The following is a 15,059-nucleotide window of genomic DNA, read 5'->3' as shown; positions in this document are numbered from 1 at the left end:
TATTCATGTTGTTCTTTTTAGTAATAAATTATTGATGTTTTTATTATCACTACCTAAGCATGGTGCTAGTTACCGGTTCTGAGGTAAAATGAGGTTCTAAACATTACTGTGTTGCAACCAGCTAAAATGTTCTGCCACACTGTTCCTATTTTTTTTAAGTCCTTTTATGGGATGCCAGAACTCTTGGAAAAACAGACTGGAGTTACTAGAGGCTGAATGGAGCATATTAACATCCTGAAATAATGCTGCACACTGTCTGTCAGGTTGAAAGAAAGCTACCACTGTTTTCAATGTTTACAAGACAAATTCAGCTGTTTGGAATATTTGGAATATTTTCATTCAAAGAAACCCAGACAATAATAGTGTGGAGCAGCATGGCAAAAATATATATTTTGCACATTAAGTACAGTTACTTACATCGAGAGGAGCCAGTTGAGGTGGCTCGGGCATCTATACCGGATGCCTCCTGGACGCCTTCCTTGGGAGGTGTTCCAGGCACGTCCCACCTGGAGGAGGCCCAGGGGACGGCCCAGGACACGCTGGAGGGACTATGTCTCTCGGTTGGCCGGGGAACGCCTTGGGCTCCCCCTGGAGGAACTGGAGGAGGTGTCTGGAGAGAGGGATGTCTGGGCGTCTCTGTTGAGTCTGCTGCCCCCGCGACCCGGTCCCGGATAAAGCGGAAGACAACGAGTACGAGTACGAGTACTTAAAAATTACCACTACATTTATGAGGCTTTTATTTTACAGTTGTTCTCAAGTTTATAAAAATGTAAATAATAAACACAGATTACATTATTATAACTATAACATTCAACAGGTTATGTTATTTTTGTAGCAGTAGAAATCATTTTTGATTTTTTGGTTGAAATAAAAACCGTAAGATCATTTTAGTTTTAAATTTCCCTCTAAATGCAATAAAAGTGTGGTATTTCATCACAAGGTCACCATACCATGAGAATTTCATACCAACTACCCATCTTCTGGCCTTCACACTGAACAAAAAGTCGTGGCCTGGGGACAGAGTGATAAAGGTAGATTGATATTAGTGCTTGTTAACCATCGAGGGTAAAACTCTTGTTACAGTGAACCAGTATTTATCTACCACAGACATACAACCAAAAGTTCATATTGTACATACATAAATCGTCTTGTAAAGGACATGTACAATCAGGACTTTCTAACATTGGAACACATTCAATTGTGATCTCAGTCACTAAAAGTCTGTGCCACGGGTATGTATCAACAGCAGGGAGAGTCCATTCAATTATATTACTGGCTTGTATATATTACTTGTAATTTATTATAATCTGCAAATCAGGAAAATGTTCTTTATCCGTTAAAAACTCCACTGTCCTCCCTTCCCTGAAGGTAAGAGTCTGGGTGTCATCCTTGATAGCAGCCTTTCTTTCACAGCTCATATTAGCAACATCACCCGCTCTGCATACTTCCACCTCTGTAATATCAACCGTCTCTGTTCTTCACTTACCTCCATCACCACTGCCATTTTAGTCAATGCCTTGGTCACATCCCGGCTTGATTACTGCAATGCGCTGCTCTTTGGTTTACCACACAAATCCCTCTATAAACTGCAACTGGTTCAGAATTCAGCAGCCCGTGTCATCTCCAGAACCCCGTCTACACAACACATCACCCCTGTCCTCCAGCAACTCCACTGGCTCCCCCTTCCTTTCCACTTTGAGATCAAAATCCTTCTTATAACATTCAAAGCCCTCCATAACTTTAACTCTCCTTATCTTACCAATCTCCTTCATGTTCACACACCATCTCACACCCTTCGTTTCTCTTCTGATTATCTTCTCTCTAAGCCTCATGCCTATCTGTCCACCATGGGACTCAGGTATTTTAGCCACTCTGCTCCCAAACTCTGGAATAAACTGTTACTGGATGTCCGAAACAACATCATCCCTGCACACTTTCAAATCTCTCCTTAAGACTTACCTGTTCAGACTAGCATACCCCACTTGACCTCCCCACACGTTGCACCACAAACATCTATTTGTTGGTCTTATTGTAGTACTTTTAATCTTTGTTCACAATATGTTTTTATGTTGCTGATGTGTGAAGTGTCTTGAAAAGGTGCTTATAAATAAAATGTATTATTATTATTATTTTACTAGCTTGCGGAACAAAGGGAACCTAAAATATAATAGCCTATTAAATACTGCAACCAAGAGGCATCCAGGCCGTTCTTTGCATTTGAGATATTTTACATATTGCCATTGCGGTGGTAAATGCAATTTGCTATATTGTGAAGCTCTGTGTGAAACATCCATATGCATACCGGCTAAAATCACCAAAACTTGTTTTCTGCTCCATGTTTTTCTTTTTTTAATATTAATTTAATACTCAAGAATCTATACTGACAAAATCTAATTGCTGGGGGCAATAATTAGGTTTGGTTTAATTAAATATCAAAAAGTACGGTTATAAACCTTTATAAGTTGATATTCCCTTATAATGAGTCTTTGAAAGAAGCAGTTAAATCTCCAAATCTTGCACTGGATTCACCGTCCTTCACCACAGTACTTCTTGGTTGTACTGAAGTCTTAATTTACTGTTTTAAATATGTTTCTTATTTTTATTATTAGTTTAAAACGTTAAAAGCCTAACAGGGACTGGGCCTGTGAATTAGCTTTTACCTTGAAGACCAATGATTTCTTTTCAATGTAATATTGTTTTCTGTCTTGACCCTGCTCAAATAAATTTAAATAAAATAAACACGTTTGTTTTGAGAACGTGTTAATTGTGCTTCCACTAGATGGTGCCAAAAACGCCAAACAATGCAATAAATCAGTGTAGATTACTTTTATGAACCCCGGATATGAGTGTTTGATGTGAGCTTGACACCTGGTTGGACTCTTATCTTGAAGCAATACAGGATGTAAATCTTGGGTGACCCTGTTATTAAAGAAAAAAAGTTTGTAATCGAGCTGGCTTACACAACGAGCTGCTTTTTCTTAATTTTGTTGAACATTAAGTTTGAGCAAATCTTCGGTTACACAGGCCTACTATAACATGCACATCTACATTTAAGGTATTTCTTGTTACTACTTTAAACCTCAGCTTAACTCAAAACTTGTGAAAACATGTGGTAGTTAACAGGATTAAACAGCAACTTTACTGTGTTTAAACTATATACAGAATTAATTATATGGAAATTATGTGGAGTTAAAAGAATTTAAAAGATATATTAGAAAGAAAAATAACCTGACATGTGTTAGGTCTTCATCTAAATGCAAAATAGCCTTTAAAATCCACCAGGAATCAATAAAAAAAATAAATTGCATACTTTAAAGTCTAATATTAACCAAAAAGTATTGCTGAGCTAATGAAAACGAAAAATTAGCTAGTAGGAGTAGCAAACGAACTGAAACCATAGCAACACTTTCTGTTACGTTCTCTGAGGCTTGGGATTGTGGGGACCGTAGTTTCGAAAGAGAAGCGTTACAAATCACACATCTCCGTTTGTATTGTTCTTTAAAGTATAAATAACCTGAAGCGAAACTATGTTTATAACCTACTGTTGTGACATATCACACAAAACCAAACATTTAATAACTTATTTCTTGGAAGGGCGATTCTGGACAAGTGTAAATACCCCCTCTAGTGGTAAAATTAATTATGACAGTTGGCGAGTGAGCGAAAAACGCATTAATTACAATAAATAAATAGCAAAATATAATATAAATTGGCATAAATTAGAAAATCTGACAAATTCTAATCCAATTCTAATCATACTATTTACAACTACCATCTGTTTTTCCCCCTGCTGTTCAAAGTCAAACATGTACTTGATTTTTGCCAAGACAAACAAGGCATATTCCTGGCATTAACGCAATGAGTTGCTAAACACTTGAAACAGGAGCCATTATAACATTAATGTTTCACTTGTATCTCAGACTTGCGCTGGTACACAGCTAGATTCATTCAGGCATGGACATATTCAATCTCAGAACTGGTTGGACATCTCTCATCATATGGTGAGTTTAGAAGACTTTTAATCAATTATGAGGGAATGAAACAGCTTGTTGCATAATTTTGTACCTTGATTCTAAATGCCTCAAAATATTCATGTAAATACCTGATTATTTTAGTCTATCTCAAATAATTTATAACACTTGTTAGTGAGCATGTTTAATAGGCAAATGGTTGATTAATTGGTATGTTATATAGATGTTCTCAGGTATAATATATATCTTCTGCACTTTAGTTGATTCTGTCACTGTGTTTGCTCTTTTGTGTTTGAATCGACTTTGGACCAGCAGCTCAAATCACAACAGACTGATAAACAGATCGAACTCTTGTATCTGCACCTCTCCAGGTTTCTGCATCTGCTGGTCTCTGAATGTGTCCCACTGCCAGACTCAGACCCTCTGATGTATGGGGAGGTCCATTCCCCCCAGTATCCTCAGCCCTATCCCCCCAACTTGCAGAAGCAGTGGGACCTCAGCGTGCCTGAGGGCTTCCGGATCAGCCTGACCTTCACGCACCTGGACATTGAAGCATCCGCAGACTGCTACTATGATTCAATTACAGTCAGAACAAAATAATACTGTCAGATCTTCCCACTGCATGATTGCTTATAGTTTGTAAAATATTTAAAATGTTCAAGAACACATAGGTTTGGGCTGAACAATTTGGAAATGCATGCCAGGATCAGGGCTGTCAAACTATTTTCTGAAGTGGGGTCTCAGTGCTGTGGTAAAATCAGAATTTTTTAGTTGAGGATTGCTTATTATTTATCTTTAATACTTTTTATGTTTATTTTTTTCTGATTTTGTAAAATATGGGATTTTGAGCCACTTTTATCTTAGGCAGTATTCTGGCTACAACTATTTTTTCCTTCTGAAAACAAAAATGAAATCAACCAAAATACCGTATATATATATTTGCTTCTATACTTTTAAAAATCCCCAAATGATTACTTTTTATTTAAAGTTTTATGCGTAGTGTTTCTTCAATATCCTTGCAGGTTCTATATGATGAAAAGCTGCTTGGGAAGTTTTGTGGGAATGAAAACTCTGCTGATGGACATCACCCTGGCTACCAGCCCATTTTGTCTCCAGGCAGCAGGCTCACCCTGTTATTCCAGTCGGATGACTACAACCCGGACCGACACCAGAATGTGGGATTCTCCGCTCAGTACCAAGCAATAGGTGCCTCTTGTAAATTTCCTGTGACATGTGACAAATAAAATATCTTTAATCTGAAATATCCTACTATAATACAGAATAATTCATGTCATCAGACATAGATGAATGCTCGGCACCAGAACCTGAGGATGGATCTGGTCCACTGTGTTCTCAAATCTGCCTCAACACACTTGGGTCATATCTCTGTACTTGTCACCATGGCTATGAGCTACGTTCAGACCAGCGCTCCTGCATGTGTAAGTTTGCTTAAAGCAGAGAACACAGTATTTGCTCATGGTGGCTAAATCTAAGATCAGTTTTTCAAAAACCTTTATGCATCTTGCTTTGTAATAAAAGGTTTGCAAGAGACAAATACATAATCAGTTAATTTGTATCTGTTTCTTAAAGTAATGGCAAAATTGAGCCTCTTCTCCTTGTGACTTCAAACTATGAGCCAACAGTAGGGAGTAACACTAGAAAGGATAATTTAACCTACCTTTCCACACTAAATTTAATTAACATTTTTAGGTTTAAATTGCTTTAAAGAATTTAGTGAGTGGCTCAATTACAGTGTTATGCCTCTAACTTTTTCACATTTTGTTGAATGTGATAGATCAACACAAAGTAATACATTGTTGTGAAGTGAAAGAAAATGAAAATCCTTTTCAAAACGTTTTATAAGTAAAAAAATATAAAAAGGTGTGGCATGCATGTTCATTCAGCCCCCCTGTGTCAGTACTTTGTAGATCCCCTCTAAAGCCTTTTGTTGAAGCGCTGGCTGTATGTTTAGAGCCTTTGTCCTGCTGAAAGGTAACCCTCCAGTCTAAAGTCAAGCTTTATTACAGCCTCTAATACATTTTTCCTAAAGCATTGCCCTGTATTTAGCTTCATCCATCTTCCCATCAAGTCTCACCAGCTTCCCTGTCTCTGCTGAGGAAAAGCATCCCACTTCAAAATGCTGCCGCCTCTATGTTTGATTGTGGGCATGGTGTGTTGAGTGTGAGGTGCAATGTTAGTTTTGCATCACACAGCATTTTACTTGTAGGCCACAAAGTTCAGTTTAGGTCTGATCACCTTCAGAGGACCTTCTTCCACGTGTTTTCATGTGTCCTCTATATGGCCTTAGAAGGATGCACTGCTTTGTTTTGGTTTATCTCATAAAATCCCAACAAATTACACTGAAGTTTGAGGTTTTTGTGTGAGGCATTAGAAAATATAAATACTCCTGAAAGAAACTGTATAAACACGTTTTGACTTTCTTTGTGTCCAGTATCCTGTGGCGGCGGTGTATTTGATGAACTAGAAGGGCATTTGTTGAGTCCAGGTTACCCGAACCCCTCGCCTCATGCTTTGTCCTGTCAGTATATCATTTCTGTGGAGTCTGGCTTCTCTGTCTCTCTTAACTTCTCTGACAAGTTCCATATCGAGAGTGTGGACACTGAGGAAGGCCTACAGTGTCCCTATCATTGGTTGGAGGTAATATGAAGCAGTTTTGACCATCTGTAGTAGGATTAGTGGCGATAAACAGAACTCTAAAAGGTAAATATTTTCTCAGTTAATAAACTTTGAGCATATCTATCTATAAGGTGAACATACCAGATAGAAATCCCATGAGACTTTGTGGGGAAACAAGTCCAGGATTAATTAACACAAACTCAAACACTGTCAGGCTGGACTACCGCATTGATGATCAGGGACAAAGCCATGGATGGAGCCTGGACTACAGCACACACAGTGAGGGGGTGAAAGTGTTGACAGGAAATTAGAAATTTAACAATGACTGAAGGTCAAACATGCAGCTTTATCACACATGTTTGCTTGTTCATTGTGTGTTTAGGAGTGAAGTGTCCAGTTCCTGATAAAGTAGTAAATGGAAGGGTCACTCCTTCCTTAACTGAATACTTCTACAGAGATCACATCTATGTGCGCTGTGATGAAGGATACAAACTAATGAAGGTAAGTTTAAACCTCTTTTCTTGTTTTTCAATTGAAACACCACACTGTTTTAATGTAATGTGTGCCACTTTTCTATTGCTCAGGATGGTCAGGAGATAAAGGGTTTCTCTGCCATGTGCCAAAGCAACGGACAGTGGCATCTCCCACTGCCTGAATGCCATAGTATGTTAGCTTCAAGCGAAGACAGATGCAAAATTTAACCGTTTCAACAATGAAAGTCCAACTGATCCTGGAAAACGTTTTGCTGATAAAATATCAAATCTCTTTTCTCTGCCTCAGTAATTGACTGTGGAGAACCTGAACCTTTGCTGAACGGAGGAGTGACTTTCCTGTCTGGCGTCCAGAATCAGTATCTTTCTGTTGTTCAGTATCACTGCAATGAACCGTTTTATTCTTCATATGGTGGCAATAACGGTAAGATTTTAATAAACGGTGGTAACTCACTGATTCCAATGCTTCTTCCATAGATCCTCTAAGAGCTTGGAGAACAGATGAACTCTAGTTATGTTTTCATTAGTAAACTCTCTTCAAGAGGCTGCACTGCTTTTGTAGCGAGGATTTTAAGATGGAATTTCTTTATTTCAATGTCTTGTGTTTTGTGTAAAATTAAAATCAGAAAGGAAAAGTAGTAAATGTATTTGTAGTTGTTAAATGTGTCAAAGCCTGAGTTAGCTCTTCTTCCTAATTCTGAAATGAGACACAAAGGAAGATCTGCTCTTCTATTGCGTTTGAGGGACAGATCGCATTTCTTGATACTGACTCAATTTGCTAACATTTACAGGTCCTTCTCAAAATATTAGCATATTGTGATGAAGTTCATTATTTTCCATAATGTAATGATGAAAATTTAACATTCATATATTTTAGATTCATTGCACACTAACTGAAATATTTCAGGTCTTTTATTGTCTTAATACGGATGATTTTGGCATACAGCTCATGAAAACCCAAAATTCCTATCTCACAAAATTAGCATATTTCATCCGACCAATAAAAGAAAAGTGTTTTTAATACAAAAAACGTCAACCTTCAAATAATCATGTACAGTTATGCACTCAATACTTGGTCGGGAATCCTTTGGCAGAAATGACTGCTTCAATGCGGCGTGACATGGAGGCAATCAGCCTGTGGCACTGCTGAGGTCTTATGGAGGCCCAGGATGCTTCAATAGCGGCCTTTAGCTCATCCAGAGTGTTGGGTCTTGAGTCTCTCAACGTTCTCTTCACAATATCCCACAGATTCTCTATGGGGTTCAGGTCAGGAGAGTTGGCAGGCCAATTGAGCACAATGATACCATGGTCAGTAAACCATTTACCAGTGGTTTTGGCACTGTGAGCAGGTGCCAGGTCGTGCTGAAGGGTTAAAATGAAATCTTCATCTCCATAAAGCTTTTCAGCAGATGGAAGCATGAAGTGCTCCAAAATCTCCTGATAGCTAGCTGCATTGACCCTGCCCTTGATAAAACACAGTGGACCAACACCAGCAGCTGACACGGCACCCCAGACCATCACTGACTGTGGGTACTTGACACTGGACTTCTGGCATTTTGGCATTTCCTTCTCCCCAGTTTTCCTCCAGACTCTGGCACCTTGATTTCCGAATGACATGCAGAATTTGCTTTCATCCTAAAAAAGTGCTTTGGACCACTGAGCAACAGTCCAGTGCTGCTTCTCTGTAGCCCAGGTCTGGCGCTTCTGCCGCTGTTTCTGGTTCAAAAGTGGCTTGACCTGGGGAATGCGGCACCTGTAGCCCATTTCCTGCACACGCCTGTGCACGGTGGCTCTGGATGTTTCTACTCCAGACTCAGTCCACTTCTTCCGCAGGTCCCCCAAGGTCTGGAATCGGCCCTTCTCCACAATCTTCCTCAGGGTCCGGTCACCTCTTCTCGTTGTGCAGCGTTTTCTGCCGCACTTTTTCCTTCCCACAGACTTCCCATTGAGATGCCTTGATACAGCACTCTGGGAACAGCCTATTCGTTCAGAAATTTCTTTCTGTGTCTTACCCTCTTGCTTGAGGGTGTCAATAGTGGCCTTCTGGACAGCAGTCAGGTCGGCAGTCTTACCCATGATTGGGGTTTTGAGTGATGAACCAGGCTGGGAGTTTTAAAGACCTCAGGAATCTTTTGCAGGTGTTTAGAGTTAACTCGTTGATTCAGATGATTAGGTTCATAGCTCGTTTAGAGACCCTTTTAATGATGTGCTAATTTTGTGAGATAGAGGAATTTTGGGTTTTCATGAGCTGTATGCCAAAATCATCCGTATTAAGACAATAAAAGACCTGAAATATTTCAGTTAGTGTGCAATGAATCTAAAATATATGAATGTTAAATTTTCATCATTACATTATGGAAAATAATGAACTTTATCACAATATGCTAATATTTTGAGAAGGACCTGTATATGAGACATTTTACTTGCTTTTAAGCAGTGGCGGATGCTGGTCTTTCAAGGAGGGGAAGCTCAATTTCTAGATCGCTGATTCGCTCATTTCGCTGTCAATCAAAAAGGGATTCAGCCTTAGACAGATCATCCAATCATCATGCAGAAGCTGAGCGTCCGATGGGCGGGACAAAGTACTCTTTGCTTCGCTATTGAACTCGCTGTTTAAAGCACTGTGAAGCTGCGGGAATGAGTGAGAGGAAAGCCGCGTCGTTACCAGTGATAAGAAGCTGATTCTGAACAAAAGTTGAGCGCATTTCAGCGCATATTTAGTCAATGACATGTACACACAACAGTATATATTTGATCGCTTGTTTTTTGACATTTTTGGGGAAGCTGAGCTTCCCTTGCAGTCTTAGAGCAATCGCCACTACATTTAAGGCAAGTAAATATATGGCCCACCCATATTTATCAAAAGTTATGTGAATCACAGCAAGAGCTGTTTGCGATTCTGAAAGACCAGAGCTGTATTTTCAGATTGAAATAATAATAATAATAAAAAAAACCATGTGCTGAAAGTATAGAAGACAAAACAGAAAGGCTGGCATCTTTGATTTGGATTTTCTCTCTCTTTTTTAGAAATGAGTGAGAAATGTTACAAGGATAGAACAGATGTGATGTTTTTGCTAATAATTTCTCATCCAGTTGCTTGTCAAAATAGTTTTTTATAGTTGTTGCTTTTTAAAATACAGAATCCTAACCTTGTGACTGTAGAACAGTCTAAGTAATGCACATGCCAAGGCTAACACACAGAAATCAATTAACTTTACCAAGATGATCCATCTATGTTGTGAAACTTGGATAATTTGCACTGAGGAAACTCCATATCTCTCTTGGCTATGGGTGAGTTTGGTCTCCGCTCGGAGGAATTAGGAGGGGTTGAGACAGGGACTGTAATGGAGAGGCTAATCAGCACCTAGTAATAGAAACCAAATGCCCTTTTTAATAAAAAAAATTTATTTATTGAATGTAATTGCATAGAAGGTTTTTTTTTGTTACTCTGACATGATTACAAGTTAATAAAGTTATTTAAAATACAAGTTAAGTTGTAAAACATTTCCTCTAGCTCTTTAATCACACCTGCATCTGCTGTGTTTGTGGCTGAAGAGAAGACAACTTGATTTGAAGAAAAACATTTCTAAGATGTTCCCATCTACCTGACTTGAAGAGTGTGTTTGCATCTGGATGTATTTAGTACAATCAGATGGCAAGAGCAGAACAGTTGCAGAAAATGGAGGAGATTGCACTGCTTTGTGAATTCCCTCCAGTATGTATACAGAAAAAAGGCGTTGTGCATGGTGTGTGCTAATGTTGAAGACCTAAGATGATGTGACAACAACAAACAGTAAACAATAATTGTTAGAAATTTTATTTGAACAACAAAGGTGGAAATAACACTTTGGTAAATTATCTTTTCTATTTTTTTTTGTTGCTTTATTCTTCCTAGTTACCTTCACCTGTGAAGCAGATAGACAGTGGAGAGCCAACCATCAGGTTATTTTGAGACCAGTATGTCTACCAGGTATCACTATCATCTTTCAAAACTTCATTGCACACCTTGATATCTTTATACCTTCTTTATGACTGTAACTTGATATCCTATGTAGTTTGTGGTCGGCCAACGAAACAAATTGAAAATAACTTTAAGAGGATCGTCGGAGGAAATGATGCTCCACAGGATACCATCCCTTGGCAAGCTCTAGTTAGTGTATATTCAAGCAGGGGAGGGGGTATGATCATAGCAGATCACTGGATTTTGACTGCAGCTCACGTGGTTGTAGCTAATGGACAAGTTCAACCACCTGAGGCTATAAGAGTGAGTAGTACTCTATAAAGTTCTGTTTATCAACGGAGGTGTTTTTTTTTTTAAACATCTTTATTTTCTCTAATGTGTTTTTGTAGATTTACCTTGGACATACAGATGCTCACAAAATTATAGAAGCTGGTGCTCTGACTCCAATCGCAATCCATGTTCACCATGGATACAATAAATCAGACACTTATAACAACGACAATGATATTGCACTGATAAAACTGCAAGACCCGGTTACATTCAGTGCATCAATAATGCCACTGTGTTTGCCAGAAGAAGGTGACACATATGAAACAGGAATGATGGGGTAAGGAAACTACCAAATAATCTCATGAATATCAAATCTATTTTACATAACTTATGTTTTGTTCTGCAAACCTTTACTTTTTTCAGGCTGGTATCTGGCTTTGGCATTACAGACCAGGGCACAAAGCGTCTTCTAACAAATAAGCTGAAGTATGTGCAGGTTCCACTGGTGCTTCAGGAAAGATGCAGTAGTTCTTTGAAGGCAGTGACCGGTACCAGGACACCAATACTAACAGACAACATGTTCTGCGCTGGTACTCCCGAAGGTGGACAGGACTCTTGCAATGGTGACAGTGGGAGTGCTTTCACTCTGCAATCTGAAGATGGACGATTCTGGGCTGCTGGGATTGTCAGCTGGGGGGTTAGATGTGGACAGAGAGGGACATATGGATTTTATACCAAAGTTGCAAACTATGTAAAGTGGATGAACAGGATCATGCAAGAGAATTAAAGGCAATGAGGATTAAACACAATAACAACTGAAGCTATTTGTGAGACAAAAACAAAAACACCATCACCAAAATCTGATCTAACAGGATTAGAACTAAAATACAACGTCTCAAAAAGCCATTTAAATCAAACTGTTAGTCTGTGATAAAACATAAATAGAAAGTTATTAGAATTTTTTTAGATGTTTAATAATTTCATAATTGTAAGCTGAACTGTATTTGATTCTGTTCAAAAAACTTTGTTCATTTCATGTGCATAAAGTGGTTTAATACAGATGTTTTTATAATCCACTTTTTGTGTTTTTTGTAAAAAATAGTTAATTTTCAAATAAATAAACTGACATTGAAATGGTTAAAATTCAGAAAAACAATTGTTTCTTCCAATGTCTTTTACTCATATGTGTCTTTCATAGTCTCATGATGCACTTTGCACCCTCTAAACACTTCTGTGGAAAGCATGCGTTGAAAATCTGCATCCAGTGATGCATGATGACCTATTGACCTATATAAGGTGTTTAGAGGGTGCAAAATGCTGACCAAAACAGGTAGGAGTAAAATACATTAGATTTAATATACATATACATGTAAGAAAATTAAATATTATAAAAAGTTCACTATTTTTTGTCACTCATTTTAGAAGGTTGAAACTCATGTTTTATATAGATTCATTAAACATGGAGCAACATTTTTCAAGCATTTATTTCTTGTAATTTTGATGATCATGGCTTACAGATAATTAAAACCCAACATTAAATGTCTCAGATAAATTAGAATGTTAAAAACGATCAATAAAAAGGAAATGTTAAAAAGAACTGTCAGGCTTCTGAAAAGTATGTTCATTTCTAAGCAGTCAATACTTAGTTGGCATGAATTACTACATCAATGCGATGTGACATGGAGGCGGTCAGTCTGTGGCACTGCATTGCTGGGTCTGGTGTCTTTCATCTTCCTCTTGGAAATACTCTGTAGATCCTCTATGGGGTTCAGGTCAGGCCAGTTTGCAGGCCTGTCAAGCACAGCAACACTCTGGGCATTGAACCAGCTTTTGATACCTTTGGCCATGTGGGCAGGTGCCAAGTCCTGCTGGAAAATTAAATCAGCATCTCCATAAAGCTTGTCAGCAGAAGGAAGCATGAAGTAACCTTAAATTTCCTGGTAGATGGCCGTGCCGACTGTGGACTTCAGAAGACACAGTTGACCAGCAGTTGACATGGAACCCCAAATCATCACTCACACAAGAACCTTCACACTGGACTTCAAGCAACATTGATTCTGTGCCTCTGTGGGAGCTTGATTTTCAAATAAAATGCAAACTTTACTTTTATGTGAAAAGAGGACTTCCCTATTCTTGAATGAATTTTACTTGACAATCCTCTCAGGGCTGCAGTTATTCCTATTGCTGGCACAGCTTTATCTGCCACATGTTTTCCTTCCACTCCACTTTCTATAAATATGTTTTGATGCAGCACTCTGTGAACAACTTTAGTAATGACCTTTAGTGACTTACCCTCCTTGTCCAAGGTGTCAATGACAATGCCAAGTCAGCAGTCTTTCCCGTGATTGTGGCCTACTGACAGAATAGAGACTATTTAGATGCTCAGTAAACCTTTGCATGTGTTTTGAGCTAAATAACTGATTAGGATGTAACACCAGAAGCTTCCAATATTTAATGTTTTCACAATATTCAGATTCTCTGATACTTGAAATATTATCATAATATATAAGGCTTGAAATATTTCACTTTATATGTAATGTGACTTTGAAGGTGGCATGATGGTTGGTGTCAGATAGGGCTGTTTTAAGTATTTCCAAAACAGCTGATCTCTTGGGGTTTCTGAGAAAGTGTTTGAAAAGGAGAAAATATCCAGTGAGCAGCATTTGAAGGAACACAAGTGAAAAGAAAACATTCATTTATGGCTAAAATGTTCTTAAAGCTTGTTGCGTTATAGCCTAATTAAATCAAACTTGGACTTTTGGCCACAATCCCTAAAGGTGAAAAAAGCAACACAGAACATTTTCAAAAGAATACCATACCCAAAGTGAAACATGGTGGTCATCATGAACTGGACTTTTCTTCTCATGGGATTGGATTTTTTTCATTTTACTGCATACAGAAGTAAAATGCTTAATATAGCGTCCCGGCTAATTGATGGTCTGACTCTTTAACTGATGGTTCATATCCTTTTATTTAGAACGGTCATTGAAGGCACCATAAGAGCTATAAGAAAATAAAAATAAAAAATACAATTAACTTTTCTTTTAGTCCAATGAACAACCGTTTAAACTTAGCAGATTGTAAATAAATACACAAATAATTCTGAACTATTAATAAAACAAACGCGTTAGCTTAGCTACACGATGCTAAAACTCGCTACCGCTAACACACACATACATGAAACAATCATCAAACTCAAACCGGAAACAATATAACATGAAAAATAATTAAACAAACCTTGTGCCCTTTATAGCCAGGTGCTAGTCCTTTAAATTAACTTTTGAATACTTTTACTGTGATGACCAAACAACCGGAAGTCTAGAGGTCTCGCCGAGAGCCTTTCAAAATAAAAGGTAAATTACTTTGTCTAAATATAAAGAAATACTGAGCTGACTTCAAGTCATTTTTAGAACACCAATTACACAAAAATAAAAACAACAAATTAAATGATATGTTTGATTACTTTAAAGGGTAATTTACACTTAAAACCCCAAAATAAAGACAGATTATGCTCCAGAGGAATAACATACAGGTTGTGTTTTAAGGAGCTAATGCTGCCTAAGTTTGAATTCAGAAATCCCCTTTTTTTCATTGTTATTTTACGCCAAAAAAATCTTTTGATCCTCCTAAATTTAACCCATTTGACTGAAGGACGACCCGTAGGGACTGTTACCATAGTAACCCATGACTCAAGTTGTGCTGCTGTCTGATTGGTTGGACCTCTGTGTC

At 38.1% G+C, this 15,059-nt stretch overlaps 1 protein-coding gene and 1 long non-coding RNA gene across 3 annotated transcripts; one reads left to right on the top strand and one right to left on the bottom strand.

Moving 5' to 3' along the window:
- Window positions 1-2,884: 2,884 nt before the first annotated feature.
- On the top strand, window positions 2,885-12,473 carry LOC124864288 (complement C1r subcomponent-like). The gene is made up of 14 exons (XM_047359015.1): window positions 2,885-3,055; window positions 3,921-4,001; window positions 4,343-4,556; window positions 4,994-5,177; window positions 5,270-5,410; window positions 6,424-6,629; window positions 6,740-6,887; window positions 6,991-7,109; window positions 7,193-7,271; window positions 7,389-7,523; window positions 10,995-11,069; window positions 11,155-11,363; window positions 11,450-11,667; window positions 11,754-12,473. Exons 2-14 carry the CDS (start codon window positions 3,955-3,957, stop codon window positions 12,115-12,117), a joined length of 2,139 nt encoding a protein of 712 aa, XP_047214971.1. The 5' UTR covers window positions 2,885-3,055; window positions 3,921-3,954; the 3' UTR covers window positions 12,118-12,473.
- On the bottom strand, window positions 11,884-14,961 carry LOC124864293. Of its 2 annotated transcripts, none has more exons than XR_007037287.1 (4): window positions 14,568-14,961; window positions 14,150-14,333; window positions 13,623-13,685; window positions 11,884-12,020 (listed from the first exon to the last, which is right to left on the bottom strand). It is a non-coding gene; the product is annotated as an uncharacterized LOC124864293 (long non-coding RNA). The 2 variants fall into 2 exon arrangements; XR_007037285.1 differs by having other exon boundaries at window positions 13,623-13,682.
- Between the last annotated feature and the right edge of the window lie 98 nt (window positions 14,962-15,059).

This window comes from Girardinichthys multiradiatus, chromosome 3 (genome assembly GCF_021462225.1).
Source record: "Girardinichthys multiradiatus isolate DD_20200921_A chromosome 3, DD_fGirMul_XY1, whole genome shotgun sequence".
Lineage (NCBI taxonomy): Eukaryota > Metazoa > Chordata > Actinopteri > Cyprinodontiformes > Goodeidae > Girardinichthys > Girardinichthys multiradiatus.
Note: the sequence above shows the minus strand (reverse complement) of the source record. Positions and strands in the feature narration are given on the sequence as shown.

What these genes read in the sequence shown, in the direction of transcription:
- LOC124864288 (XM_047359015.1), top strand. Translation starts at nt 3,955, where the DNA reads ATGGACATATTCAATCTCAGAACTGGTTGGACATCTCTCATCATATG. An exon ending in TGGACATCTCTCATCATATG is followed by an intron (nt 4,002 to 4,342) that starts GTGAGTTTAGAA and finishes GCACCTCTCCAG; the next exon opens with GTTTCTGCATCTGCTGGTCT. An exon ending in AACCACCTGAGGCTATAAGA is followed by an intron (nt 11,364 to 11,449) that starts GTGAGTAGTACT and finishes GTGTTTTTGTAG; the next exon opens with ATTTACCTTGGACATACAGA.